Genomic DNA, 14685 nt, shown 5'->3' on the forward strand with positions numbered 1-14685 from the left:
ACCTCGAAACCAAATCGTCTTGGTACTGATGCAGATGAACAACCACATTGGCCTCTGTGCCATCTACCAATATGTCCACCGCAAAGCCCCCAACAAACCATTCCCGAGGCTCAAAGACCCACATACGCCGGTTCTGGACAACATTCCAGCACTCGATCCTCGAGTCGTAATGTAAGAAAACGTATTCGCCGCCCGGGAGAAGTCGCGCAGAGAATACTTGGTTATCCATCTTGGGATGGATAGCATACTCTTCGAAAGGAGCAACTTTGGGTCTGGTCTCCGAGTGATGTTCAAGTTTCCGCCAGCTTTTGGGCCCCAAAGTCAATCGCTGCACCAGCTGCACCAGCTCCGGTTGGGTTTTCTGCGATATCGAGTGAGATGAATGGCCGTCGAGCATGCCCATACGGCGGAGATTCTTCACAAGGTCGACCCATACGAGTCTACCTTGAGCCAAGACTCGAAAGAGTGTGTTTGTCTGAAAACTATACTTTAAATGAATCAGAAAAAGCAGGTTGACCACGACGAACACAGCTCATTGCAAGAACAGCATAAATTCCAGCGAAGTTAAGGATGATACGAAGGACATCCTCTGGGAGATTTTGCAGTTCCATGCTCCGTCAAGCTTTCAATGAATGCCGACTTTGACCGTTATTAGTGTCCTTTCGTTGGGATGATTCAGTACTCCCGCGTCGGTTCCACCGAGACAGAACGCTGAGCACCGGCTTCCTGTGTGGCAGCGAAAGTCAACAACTGATACTTACATAATAGGGTGCCCCTATGTAACCATATATAAAAATTAGGTGGTATATCTGAGCACGATGTACCGACGACGAGCGCCCAATCTTAAAAAAAGTCTTTAAATTAACTGCCCAAACACACCAGCAACGATGAGCACGGCCAGCATGGTCCGGATACCCTCAACGCTGCGGCCAACAACGCCCGGCGCAGCAGCATTGATGTTGGTTGTCAGGTTAGTGAGGGCAACTGAGGGCGTGTTCGTTGACGAGTTGGCGCCGTATTTGTAGCCCGTAATGTCGGCACTGGGTTTGACGGGATCAGCGCAAGTAATGTTGACGGATTTGAGGAGCGCATAGAAGTGGCCGGCAGAGCGATAGTCTGGGTCGTCGTAGTTGATCAGACCACCAGCCCCTGTTGGATTCAAAGGTTCAAAGCTTTGGACACTGGACCAGCTGTGAACTCACATTGTACAGTGCCAGCAGCACTCGAGGCAACACCAGCAGGCCACAAGCTATAAAATGTGTTTGGTGACAGGAGCAAGCTTCAGGCGAATAAACTTACCTGAACTGGATGCGCGAAGGGGTTGTAGGGTATTGCGATACACCGTCGGTCAAGACATCGCTCTTCTTCAAGGTGCGGACAACCTTGCCATCGATCAGCCACCGGAGTTGCTCAGGCTGCCAGTCAATCTATAGCAGACTCAACGATAGTCCCAAGTTGAAAAAGAAATGCGCACAGTGTAGTCGTGGTAGTCACCAAAGGTATCGCCATTAACCTGCGAAACGGCACCATGATTGGGTTGGGTAACCACTCCTTGCCAGAAGTAGTTGCTTTGGCCTTCCGTTGTGGAGTTACCAGGGAATTCCCAGTCCTATTGGATGTTAAACTGATTGCATGGCTTGGAAAGTGAGCTCACAATCTCGTCCTTGACATCGCTCATCGTAATGAAGGCCGTGACGACACCGCCCCAGCGACCCGTCTTCACTGCAAGTATAATCAACCCTTGAAACCATGGCTTTGTTACACATACTCCGTGCGGTAACGATGCCGTAGTGAAGATAACGCGTTGTGGAGAGACGGGTGCCGCCGTTCTCCTTAGTGAGTAACATCGCCAGCTCGCCACCATTCGCGCCGGTGTTCATGATGTTGCCGTTATTAACGACAAAGTCTATGCAGATGAAAACATAAACAGAGGGAACGAGTCAAGAGTTCTGGCGTACCATACAGGGTGGCGTTTCCATCCCAGTGTGAACTGTTACTTTGGACACGGTCATTGTTCGCGAAAGAGTGCTAGAAATAAGTCGGGTTTGGGACTTGTTTGTAGGGAAGAAAGAGAAAGACGGACGAAAGAGCTCTTGCAAATCGGGTTGGGCAAGCAGGAGTCGAGCTTGCTGGAATATAGCGGGTTGCAGCCTCCAAGACACTACGCGAGTTGAAAGAATTTTGCAGTCGATCGAGGAGGGGAACATACAAAAGCCTCGGTTGTGCCACAGAACCCGAATTCGCTGCAACAAGGTGCGGTTTCAGGGCATTTGGTGGTGACATTGCTGTTGGCGAGAAGAAAAGTAGGGGTCAGTTGCTGCCCACGGTCAAAGGAGGAATAACGACGGACCATGTTGCGCCTTGAGCCTTGACGAGAGGGATCGTAAGGGAAATAAGGGGGAGCAGGACCGCCAGGGAGTGCATGAGTGTTCGTTCAATGAGGGTGGTACGCGGAGAGCGTCGTGGGGGATGGCAAGGGAAGTGATCAAAAGCACGTGGTAACGACTTGGTCGTCAATTGCCAAGCGACTTTGGCTCTTGGTTTGGACTCCGATGGAGAGTCCTGGAGTTTGTACACTCGCGGCTCATCGTAATAGAGAGGAACATCATAATGGGTTGAGGGATTCAACCGAACGCTTCGGGTCCGAGAAAGGAAAATTCGGAGGACGACAAAACATCGGAAGACCGCTCCATCATTGACAACTAGGCAGACACAGAAACCAAGGTCGCCTTTAAGCACGATCAAAGCAAATGCAGCTAAGCACCTCTTAGTAGGTAACGGTAGGACGTTTCAATTCATCTCTTCTACTTGAAGTTTACATGTACATACCATTCCTTAAAAAAGACTCAAGTCAGGTTGACAGCTCGCAGTTTAGGACAACAACAACATACGCGAAGCTTTTTGAAAAGAGTAAGGACATTTCGGTATCGCCGGGAGTTTTCTCTAGCGAGAAAGTCAGGCTTGTGCAGTGAAACTAGTTGCTATAGCTTACAGATGCTGTCGAGTAGCAAAGGGGGGGGGGGGTCGCCGTGATTTATGAGCCATGAGCATCGTAATGTGTTCTTTGAAGTCTTCAAGTCCGACAGGTCAATAGGACTGGTGCTTGAAGTTGAAGCCTGAGAAGCTAATTGGCTGCAGCAGAATCTAATGGGGGCAGTAGTATCAGTGACGAATGGTATCTCGCAATTTGTGACCCACAAGAATTAACTTGATCCATTAAAGTATTCCGGGATAGCGATGTGCGAAGAGAAAGCTTGCTGAGGGTGGCAGAGGTCCAGTTTTTGAGGTCGAGAGAAAGCAAAGGCAGCAATCGATTCCGAGACAAGCAACAATTCCAATCCAGGCGAGCAGTCGGGAAGCAGGTAAGCACGAGAAGCAAACGGATTCGAAAAGTAGGTGTAGAATGCATCATATCAGTCAAACACAATAACCCAAGTCGCGTGAGGGAGCGCGGGCATAGAGGGACGTCGGGAGCCAGCTATGCAGAACGTTAGGATTCGTGGAGGCCGAAAAAAAAAACTGATATGACTCACGAATGCGCGAACTCGCCGTATCTGGGGAAGGTGTCGTAACGGGCAAACGAGGGTAACGAGCGGACTGAGAGATGCGTGGGGCGATTCCATTGATATTTGCTGTCTTGAGGAACGAAGTTGCGCAGATTTCGGCCATCAAACACAGTTTTCATCAATGGTGGTCCACAATGGATGGAGGAGAACGCAGGTTCGAAACGAGAGTAATCCATTTCTTGAGGGAAGGGCGAGGCGGGAACCGAGAGCACTTCGGGATCGGCCAGAAAGGTAACGCGGATGGTACAATCAGCGTAAGACTCGCCATTGAGAGCACGAAGAGCATCTTGAGCAGCGGATAGAGTTGCATAATGAACGACTGCAGTGCTTGTTGCGATAGGAGTGGGAGCAAGAGAGAAGGCTGGGAGCGGTGTTTTGACCAAGTGCAATTTCTTGACACTTCCGAAAGGACAAACCAACCCACGTAAATCTTCGTCGTCGTCGAATAACAAAGACGGAAGATTGGCCAGTAGAATCATGGGAGTTGGGGTGGTGCTTAAAGGAGGGAGGGAATGGGCATCAGGGGATAACATTGGTTGAGAAAGGTGCGAGGGAGGACTAAGCGTCGATGGGGGGGACGACACAACACCAGCGCGATCACCACCGTCAAGGAATCCTAAGATGAGATTTGTTAGAAAAGTATGGTAATTCACAATGACGAACAACCTTTAGAACGCTGGACAACAGCCCACGAAACATCCAGTCCACCGCTCGCTTTGCTGTTGCGACCAAGAGCAGTCATGACCCGGCGAGCTTCCTCATGGGTTGACATTACGACGAAGCCGCGTCGGCGAGACGCGCCATCGAGGGTTGCAAGAATGACACAATGAGATACAGTGCCATGGGAGGAAAAAAGAGCGGTGAGCGACTGACTGTAGAAAAGATTACTTTCATAAAAGACGGGAGAAACGATACGCATACTTTGTCATGCCAAAAGGGATTCCAAGAACATAAAGATTGCGACGCGTGTCGTTTCTCTTAACTTGGCCACCTTGAGACAAAGCTGGAGAAGCAGAACGGACAATGGGAGTAACAAGGCTGAATATACTTGGATGAGTGCGCGAAGAGATGGGAAAAAGTATGATCGTACAGCGTCGACCCAGCAATACTGTACCCAGACATGCACAAGGCTTTTCTGATCTTGTCTCAACTCAGAGCAGTATCTAAAAAGAGCACACACACCGCGCATTCTCGCCAGTGAAAAACGTAATCTCTAGGGCATCGTCGAGGTCCTGAGATGAGCGAATGTCACCTATCAAGGTCCTGAAGAGAGCGAGGATCTCTAGACGATTGGCTGAAATTTTGTGGATATAGAGCGCGTGAATCAGAAAGGTGCTCGTACCACTGTCAGGTACATTCTCGACGCGTACCGCATTCGTCTCGCGACTGAATTTGAAAACGGGGCCAGAAAGAGACGGGCTGTTGGTCATCGTATCGTGATATTCAAGAAGAGGGATGGTGGTAGTCAAGAAGCAAGAAAGGAGTCGGTGGATAACGTCACGTGCTAATATCTTGGTCGTCGCCTGAAAACACTACATTAAACAATACAGTGAAAGGTAAGCTAGTTTACATCCAGTTGTAGATTAGTCGTCAAAAGAAAGGCTAAAGTTCATGCTTTGGTCTGGGTCCACGACAACCATATCGTCTCCAGCGCTCCAGAATGCCTCCTCGAATTCTTCCATGATCTCTTGTGTTTCTCGTGCCAGACATTCCATCGCTTGAGCAGCGGTCCAAGTGGGCATGCTATCTTCTACAAGCATTTGAGCCGCCGGCAAAAGGTCGTTGTCGTACCCGAGTGTCTTTTGCACAAGTCTTATACGTCGATAGGTTGCATGAACCAAGACCAGTGACCGTACTCTGGTAGACTTGACCATCGCGCGAATACGGCCACCGCTGCTGGAGGGAGCAAATAACCCAGATGATGTCGTTGGGCCCAGATGAACGATTGGGCCAGCACCCTGGATGTCACGAGGCGACGAGGGCTGATAAAAACCAGCTTGGCGACTAAAACTGGTATCGAGAGAAAGCATGGAAGGATGCGGTATATTGACAAAACTTTGGGTGGGACTCAGGCCGGGAGAGGCTTCAGGAGATGGCATCATACTCCTTCTTCGTGGTTTGGAAAAGGCGGTAGATACGGGTCGAGACGGCGATGGGCTCGTTGTTGTGTTGTACTGATGGATTTCTTGGGACAACGAGGAAACCTTTTCCTGGGCAAATAACCGCATATGAAGAAGGAGTGGGGTCCGGAATGCGACCAGCATCTCAAGAAATGACCATAATACATAATCAACAATTCTTGGGCTGGGCAAGGGTCGGCTAGAGTTGAAATTTGACTTGTGAAAAGGCTGACCGAGGTCGAATTGTGAGCTGCTCCGGGGAGAACTAATGGGAGATGCATTTGGCGAATATTCGCGAGTCGGACGCAGTGCAAATGTACCACTGCCTTCTGCGAGGACCATCTTGAGAAACAGAGCAACACGAGTCCATATTCCGGGAAAAGACATGTCGAGATCCTCGCGGGCTCGAACAATAACGACCTTGATGACTTGTAAGCCTACAACGAATATGGTCATTGGAGACTTGTTCCCAGAGGAAAGACGCCGATCGGGTGATTTCGACCTTGTTCGCGGGTTAGCCTCCATCGGCTGTTGGCAAGCAGTCATTGTGTAGCCAAGTAATCGAATCCAGGTGTTACGGTGCGCCTCCAAATGCCACGGTTCAGTCCTGACTGCACTTGCCATAACCTGCTCCCCGGTTTTCATGTGCAGACAGATGGGGAGGATGATTCCGCTCATGAACTCGTACGATGGCCTCCGACGAATGACTTCCGCAATAACATCAGCTCCGTTCAAGGTTATTGCCTGGCATATCAGGAGAACGAGAGGGTAACGTGAAGGGAGTGAGAGGAGTTGCTTCTCAGCAGCAGCCTGTTCGCAAGCGTTCAGTGCAAACGAGCAAATTTGATTGACGAGGACATTTGAAAACGTCGGTTCGTTTGCATAGGTTGGATCGCCACATAGCTGGGTTAGAGTCGAAAAGACTCCAGAAAAGTCGAGCGACAGCGCGAAGGAGCTGAGCAATGAGGAAAGATCGCCAAGAAATGCAACGACAGATTTAACTGTCCGAGCGTTGGCACTCTCTCTGATAAGACAGTTCTTGGTATACTCCGCTAGAAAGGACGAGATGGGTTCGCGAACTTCGTTGTCGTGGTCACGAAACATGTGTTTGATTAGGTCCAAGGCTCGATGGGAAGCAGGAGGGGAGATAAGCCCGCCTGCTTTGGTGAAATTGAGGATGAGCGACAAGTAGTCAAGTCTCATGGCAAGGATGTCACTGGAAAGCTTAGTCTTGCTCGGTTGGGTCGCCTCCGGTACGCCGGAAATCATAGAGTCCATCGAAGGTTCTTCAGGAACACGAAGAGATGGGTCGTTGCCTTTGGACTTGACGAATGGTCTCATGGTTATGACTCCTAGTGCCTCAATCCCTTCTTTCAAAAGAGTACGCGCTGATGAAGAAGCATTGTAAAGATAGGGGGTTAAATGGCGAAGGAAACGCAGAAACTGTTCCGCTCGCAAGACTGCGGGATCGTGTGCGATGACCGTGAAGAAGAGGCGAACGATATTGTCGATTCCAAGGCGTTTGGACTCGTATTCTTCCGGTATGTTGACGAGCACCTTCGTCCGTTCATCTCCATTTTTTTGCATCGATGCCAAAAATGTTTGTGGCTTTTCGTCGGCGGTACTGAACAGTAACGCTTCCCGCTCCTGTATCTTGTTTACTCCCCTGATAGCGGCATGATCGGGCGCATTCAGAGGAATTGGTCGAGTAAGCGTAGCCAGAAGAGTATAAATATTTTTCGCCACCCAATCTCCCTTTAGGTTTGGGAGAGCCATCACAGCTGCCATTGAATCGATGCTTTGGAAAATGAACGCCTCTCGATGAAGGGCGTAAAATCGGTTGAAGGCATATTCGATAGCAAGTCGTATACCAGCATGCCCTTCGGCTTCCGTGTAGACCTTGATTCTGGAAGAGCATGATAAGATAGCAAAAACGCCAAAGTATTATTTACTCACAGAACTGGCACAAACAGAGTATAACCCCCTCCGGAAGTAAATAAACGTCTGAAGCGTGTACTAGCCACCATCAAAGCTATCGCCACATATGAGAAGACTGCCAAAAATATAGAGACAAGCTACCTATTAAAGAATGGGCAACGATGCCAATATCGGACCCATGAGCTAGGAGTATGCGACTGACTCCATCGACGAGGACACCCAACTCGCTACGATCACTCAGGTGACGGGACATGGACCTAAAGATTTGGGCAATCAAGAGTAGATAGCTTCGAGAGACTATCATGGACAAGCTTTGAACGCGCAGTTGCAAGTACGACAACACAACTGCTTGCTCGCCAGGGACTGGAACCAAGTCCTTCAATTCGACTGTTGGAGCATCAGGGAGGTGATCGAGCGAAGGAAGAACGAGACGAGTCATGCTCTTCCTGATCATCTGGACATCTTGAGGGTTGCGCTTCAGAATTGACAGGAAAAGCATGTTCTGTGAAAGCCTTATCATCGATACATGCACCAGATGATGGGGAATTTCGTCGCTGAGCGCAACAGCTCCAAGTTGTCGAGGAAACATCGGTCCCGCAGGAGCTGATGAAGGAAACCACAGCGAGCCGGATGGTATAAGGAACGCCTCGATTTTCGCGCGCCGAATCTCCCTCATAGACATTCCGCTCACTTGTGTCACAAGTTTGGCGAGAATCGGCATCACAAGGGCGAAATCATACAACAAATCATCTCCGCCTCCGATTACTTTGAGATGCCCTTTGAGAAAGCCAGCGATACTGTTGAGTAGATTGTGCGTTAAGGGCGGAGGAAGTGTCCTTCGTATGTGTAAGAAGGCTCTCAAGCTGGAGATCGCCGTCGTCATGTCTTTCTGGGCTCCAGCAAACAATTCGAAAACAGGCCGCGTAAGGAGCGCAGGATCATTTCGCATCAAGTCAATAACCGTCCCTCGCGCCGTTGCTGCAATCAGGAAATTTGGGTCAAAAACCTTGTTCGCCAAAGTTGGGAATATAGCAGCAAGGGAAGGGACAAAGATAGCACGCCGCTTGCCCCCGTAAATCGGACCACCAGAACTCGAGTTCCTTCGAAGAAGGGCAACTTCTTCCGCGAATTTGTCGGCTGAGGGTGAAGGCGATGCTCGAGGACTTGGAGCTGGACTGGGTGTTGAGCCACCGGACCCCGCGATAGGCGCATTCTGATCCGCCCCAGGAAGTTCTAATCGATCCAAATAGAGTGCAGGAAGATTTGATATTGGTGTTTTGACCCACTCCAAGTGCTGATCGACTTCCTCGTCATCGTCGGCCCAGCCAATTTCTACCAGTCGTTTCCGCAACTCAGGTGGAATCGCATCTTTGTCGTTGCTAGTATCTTGTTCGCGTATAAATTGTCCTGTGCCCATATCCGTGGCAACGAAAGCAAGCGGCCCTCGAGTAAATTTGAAAGCGCGGTGGTTCCGGTCTATCAACACCTGTTGGGACATGATTTGGAAGCGCCAATTCACAAGCGTGTTAATCTTTCGGACTGCTTCCAGTCGAGTGGTGTCGTCCGAACTGAGAAGAGATCGTAACAGCACATATACCAAACGGGAACACATACCTGCGAAAATCCACTTCCAGTTGTACCATCATTTCGTGAGGAGTCCGTTCGGCACATTGCATGACGATAAAGCACGCCTTTAACCAGAAACAGATCAGTTTCGAGATGTGGTCGCAAGCTTGAGGAACTTGCCGATCCGACAACACTGATCTCACCACTTCGCAAATGATGCTCCCAAATCAACGGACCCAGCGATAATAAATCGTCCACTGTCAAAATAGTCGCCATTGTGACAAAAAGTTTGAGTGCTTTATGCGGGAATCCCTTGTTGAGACCAGACACAAGAGCTGCTCGCTCTAGAATTGCGCTCGGTAGCCCAATCTTGCTGTCTGTCATCGCGGGGTTTGTGTTGAATGTCCCGTCGTATGAAGCGGACATGACAATGGTCGCTCGATTCTGACACGCGTAAGGTTTGGAAAACAACTGTGAAATTCGACGCACTCTACCTCTCGGAGTAGCAGCAATATTCCTCGCCGTTGTATACGTTTGCTGGATGTCATTGGTCGCAGTGATAAATTCCAAGTCGGAGTCGTCATTGAGATGGCTTTCTTGGTGGAAATCAGTGAACCATGAGACCAGTCGGGGTAGCCAAGATGCTCTAGTTGGCATCAGTTCCAAACGCGATCAGCAAGTCCACCACATACGTTTTTAGCGACTTGGTCAATAGTCTGAGTTCCCTGAATAGCATCATGAACAACATTCGCTGTGAAAGTGTAATGAGGCTCGCTCGCTCCTGCCAACAGTTTAGTGATGATGCAACTGCTATTTATCATATCAAGCTCGTACTTTGACCTCCAGCAATATCCCGACACGGGTCTCTAACGCTAGAGCAAAGCGGATGATATCAAGTTGTTGGGACTGGTAAAGAATTAGATCATGACACATCCACAAAGAGAACTGACCAAGGAAGCTGCTCGTCGAACAGCTTGTATTCGGCCTATCACTTCCACCAGCAATACTGATTGTCCCAGACGGGCTGTTCCCCAAGCAATCTTGCCTGTGTCCCCACTTGGATTTTTGGTCTTGCTGCCTCCGCCGCCAACCAGCGCGACACCTATCATTTCGGCATCCTTTGTCCAATAGTCTGGCACAAATCGAGCGAGAGCACAGATTCCAACGAGATGCTCTGCGACGGAAATTTCGCTTGTCGCCGCCGCGCAAAGGAAAAGTGGTCTATAGAAGATAGGAGGGTAGAGTTCAGCGAGTTTCGTTAGAAGCGCAGTAAGTGGTAAGGAAGGATGTGGGGGCGGGTCATATGTCAGACGCTAGTAACTATGAGCAACGGAAACATATAAGTCATTAATGAGATATACCTGAGTCAGAGTTGGTAGAAGAACAACAATTAGAGGCTTGCGGACATCTTCCGGGAGACCATCGAGGAGGGCAGAGAGCACACTGAGGATTACCGGCCACTGGCCTTCTGAAATCTAGAATGTTTATTCAGAATACTAACCACTCATGATTTGGAAATATACCACTCGTTGAACGGCTTCATCGATACTAGTTTTCCAATTTGTGCGTTTGCCGTCAGTGTCGCGGTACCATTCAGACAAAACAGTCATTGCCCACAACCCGAGTTCCCTAGCACCGGCTCCAGGATGAAGCAGTTCCAAACCAATAGCAACGACATTTCTGCGAGTTTCGTCGACGGCGGAGATATTGTCACCCGGTAGCAAACGGGAGGTCGGCACCGTGCTATCCGTTGTACCTGTCCTTTTCGCAACAGTGACACTGTCGCTTGGAATAGCAGCAAGCTCTGGAACCACGCGTGTTTGCACAAAATGAACCACATATTCGGCGATCACAGTGGTAGACCCTTGATATGATGTCGCTGAAGGTCGTGAACGCAACCCACTGAGACCCATTCGAGTGAAAGTCGCGAGTTTGCGAGCTTGAATCGCGCCAAGTAATGGTGTAAACAGAACGTTGTCGGGCTGTCGAGGCCAATACTCGTCGACCACGTGCTTCAGTAACCATCGACGAACACTGTCAGCACTGTTTTCGAGGGTGCGAGCAAGGGCATCGAGAATTAAAGCATGCCGTAGGGACTCTTGTCGCGTTTCGGACGGGGCGCAACGAATGCCAAATTGCTCTTCAACGGTTGAAAGGTCGAGAACGCCGTAATCACCTGCAAAAAGATGAACGACTGCTTCAACGACGATATTATGTTCTTCGCCAGAGCCTTGAACCGTTGGAAGGAGTGTAAACAGTGCAGATCCAAGCGCTTGAACAGAAGCTGTATGGGTCGCCTGGTATGGACATTCGGGATCGCTGAGCACAGCCCGAAGAGTATGCAGGAGTCTGACGCGAACCGTCGAGTGAGGGATCAATGCAGCCTTACAAATCCACTTGCAGCGTTCTATTGCAACGGTCTGGCGGCCAATAAGCAAGATTGAAACGCGTAGGCTGGAATCGAACCTCATTCGGAGGTTTCCACGTTTTGATGATGATGTCAAAGGACTCGAAGGCATATCGCCTTTCCTGTTCAACCCTTGCTGTCGTATCGACGGTCAAGAATGGCGAAAGGAGTGTTGCAAGCACATGCGGTTCGCTTGGGAGAATGGGAACAGACAGAGCCGCATCAGGAGATTGTCGACAGTTATGAAGAAGGGTTTGGTAGAGTGAATTCAGGGATGGAATGGGCTGTTGCCCTCGAGAAGAGAGCGCTAATGATTGGACAGAGGGTGGTCGCCGCATACCCGGACGTTGGGGGGTATCTTGCCCAGGTAAATGCGTTGCTGACATAAATGGGAGATACTGGTCTGCCCGGTTGGTCTTCACGGCCTCAGTGGTTCGCGCAGCGAGACAAGCACGCTGAAGCTCTTGATCCAATCTCCTGGTATCATCTTGTACAAACTCCCGGGCCTGTTCCACTACTTGACGAAAGGCTCGATGTGGACCAAATCTGGAAGGTTTTGGTGGTTGAGATCGAGAGGGGGTAACGAGAGAGGAGGAAGAGGACGAGGCTGAAAGAGGTTGTTGTTCCACGGGAAGAACGTGCTGCCTGATTGTCTGCCAACGTATCAGGGAGGGGGAACGTGGGGCGCCATCTATTCCCTGAGCCAATGACCGGTCCACTGCAAGTGGTTGTGGCCTTCGTTTCGTTTTCTCGGAATTGGGCCCTGGACTATGACTACGACCAAAAAAAGGCGCTCTGGGAGACACAAGTGGTTCCTCATCGACATTCTCGAGCAAAGTTGGCTGCGACGGTATACGGAAGTGGTTCAAGCTTGAGCTGCTCGAGGCCGACGTAAAAGAAGATTCAGATGCAGAGCGTTGGGCTGATGGAGAGGACTTGTGAGAGTCGAAGGAGAAAAGTCGACGGGGCTTTCGAGGCACTGAGCCTTCGGGTTTCTGTGCCATCGCTACGGCAACATGAAGGTGTGAGGTCACGCGTTAGTCACGTTAGTCACGCGCTCCCAACTTGGACCGTCGCGCTCAGCACCATGGAATTGCCTAGTGTACCCCCTGTGGCCTCCACAATTGCCGACCCCAAATGCAGCCGATGTTCTCGTTTGCCTGCTACTCAGGGTCGCAAGACTTGTGAGCCTTGTCGCATAAAACACAACGAAGCCTTTCGCCGATGGAGGAACAAGAAGATTCAACAGAAACAGGACGCTGAGAAAACCGATCCTATTGTTACTGGAAAAAGAAGCTTCGACCAGATGGACCCTCCCTCAGTCACAAGCGAATCGAGCAAGCGTCCTAAACTTCAAGCGTTGAACAACAGCGTAATATCAAACACCGAGGTGGGTGCCACAACTTAAGCTTGTTGACACCGTAGATTAATTCCTCCTAGCCTCCGCAGACCAATCCTCATTTTCAAAAATTTACTTGGGCCTCTGAACTTTACGCTGAGCTTCGAAAACAATATGCAGCCAGGAGCGAGAAGAAGACATTTCGCTTTCGAGGTACCCACAGTATTATCGCGGACCCAACCATCAACAATAAGCGTCGGGCTCGTGCGGCGGAGCGTGATCTCAAAACACATAGTGGGCTCAAGTTCAAGTTGCTGGATAGGGCAAAGCATCGAGAGGACGACGCTTACACAATAACTCACCGCTGCTCCTGTTTACCCACAGGCTGCAGCGGAAGCATTGTCATTCGCGTCTCAGACGATCATTCACATCCGCTGGGCTGGTTAGGACAACGCATCAACATTGCGGTAATCCATCCCAAATCGTGATTTGAAGCATTTTTCTACTTGCATTGTACAGATATACCTCACAACCCTCCAAAGCCTACTGCATGTATCCGCATATCTATAAACTTCTTGAGCAAACTTGCCTTTTGCTGTTCAGCGGCCGAATTCAACTAGTTGGTGTCTATTGCCTGTCCACAGCTCGATGTTCAACTTGTGATTGCTGGACCGTCTTTTATATTAGGCTCTGCCAGTTCTCATCAACAGCTCAGTGGCATGCGTCAAATACCTCCACTGTTTGACGATTAAAACAGCTTACGATGTGCATAAAAAGGCTTGCGTTGGTTTGACCTCCCTACAGCCCAATGGCCGCACCTATTCGACCTACTTACTCCGCCCTGCTACATTCCTTTCAACACGACAATGTAGTTCACCATCCCCTCGGGGCGGGATCTTACATATTCAAGCAAAATCTCATCCAACATCTGAGCCACCATTGCACAAAGGAGTCGGTCACGATCCACATTGGTAGCCAGCCAAATAACTCGCCGCATATGGGGACCATCGTCAACTTCGGCGTAGCATTCTTCATCGCCGCCAAATTGAAGACAGAGTGTGGACGGCCGGTGTCGATCTCCCTTGACCTGGTTGATACCGCCCCGTCCGAACAAGTGATGCTCCACGAAGTAACATATCAACGCAGTCAACGATGTACTCGGGAGATGGACAACTACCTCTCGGACTTCCACGCTATCTTAGAACACCTGGCCATGAGAACAGGAGTTAAATATAGAGTTCGGACTCAGGCACAATTCCTCTCGAGCATCGACCTCTCCGGTATTCTGCGCCATATCCTGGGAGAAAGGGATACTCTGCTCCATGATTTTTCCCCTCGGGAAGAGAACGCTCTCGGGATTCGTGCTGCATGTCCTGCGGAAGGATGCGGTTTGGCTGACAAACATTCGCGCAAGACTGTTTATTTCGACGAGAAAATCGTCTTCACCTGTCCACTTCATAGAGAATGGACGGTGAGTCTGGATGACCCATTGCTGGCCTCCAAACTTGAGTTCAACACCCCAATGCGAAACATTATCCGAGCCAAGGCGTTCACCGATGATCCTTCTACTTCATGGATCCATCTCCCCGGCGCCGACTACGCTGGTTATTACCAGGAGCAACTTCTCTGGCGACACTTAAAAGCCCCATATATCATTTTCTACAGCCCGCTCATTCTTGACTGGTCAGGAGCCAAGTTATCCAAAAGTCTCTATGTCAAGAGTGGCGCATATCAGTACTTGAAAGATTG

General features: G+C 49.9%; 3 protein-coding genes across 3 annotated transcripts; 1 reads left to right on the plus strand and 2 right to left on the minus strand.

The window, feature by feature from the left end:
- Nucleotides 1–856: 856 nt before the first annotated feature.
- MIND_00128900 (Glycoside hydrolase family 16 protein) lies at nucleotides 857–2502 on the minus strand (the record flags this gene model as incomplete). The annotated part of the gene is made up of 10 exons (XM_037358221.1): nucleotides 2351–2502; nucleotides 2210–2285; nucleotides 2084–2161; nucleotides 1959–2028; nucleotides 1769–1906; nucleotides 1655–1722; nucleotides 1475–1609; nucleotides 1300–1427; nucleotides 1203–1249; nucleotides 857–1149 (listed from the first exon to the last, which is right to left on the minus strand). Exons 1-10 carry the CDS (start codon nucleotides 2422–2424, stop codon nucleotides 857–859), a joined length of 1107 nt encoding a protein of 368 aa, XP_037226131.1. The 5' UTR covers nucleotides 2425–2502.
- A 2647-nt stretch (nucleotides 2503–5149) lies between these two features.
- On the minus strand, nucleotides 5150–12601 carry MIND_00129000 (RRM domain-containing protein; the record flags this gene model as incomplete). Its single annotated transcript, XM_037358222.1, has 11 exons — nucleotides 5150–7592; nucleotides 7643–7718; nucleotides 7766–9192; nucleotides 9222–9634; nucleotides 9680–9836; nucleotides 9883–9971; nucleotides 10025–10096; nucleotides 10141–10503; nucleotides 10552–10665; nucleotides 10714–11610; nucleotides 11657–12601. 11 exons carry the CDS (start codon nucleotides 12599–12601, stop codon nucleotides 5150–5152), a joined length of 6996 nt encoding a protein of 2331 aa, XP_037226132.1.
- An 83-nt stretch (nucleotides 12602–12684) lies between these two features.
- On the plus strand, nucleotides 12685–13424 carry MIND_00129100 (uncharacterized protein; the record flags this gene model as incomplete). Its single annotated transcript, XM_037358223.1, has 2 exons — nucleotides 12685–12987; nucleotides 13038–13424. The coding sequence occupies 2 exons, from the start codon at nucleotides 12685–12687 to the stop codon at nucleotides 13422–13424; spliced, it is 690 nt and encodes a 229-aa protein (XP_037226133.1).
- Between the last annotated feature and the right edge of the window lie 1261 nt (nucleotides 13425–14685).

The sequence above is a fragment of the Mycena indigotica genome, assembly GCF_014461135.1.
Source record: "Mycena indigotica strain 171206Taipei chromosome Unknown Mind.scaff0001, whole genome shotgun sequence".
Taxonomy (NCBI): Eukaryota; Fungi; Basidiomycota; class Agaricomycetes; order Agaricales; family Mycenaceae; genus Mycena; species Mycena indigotica.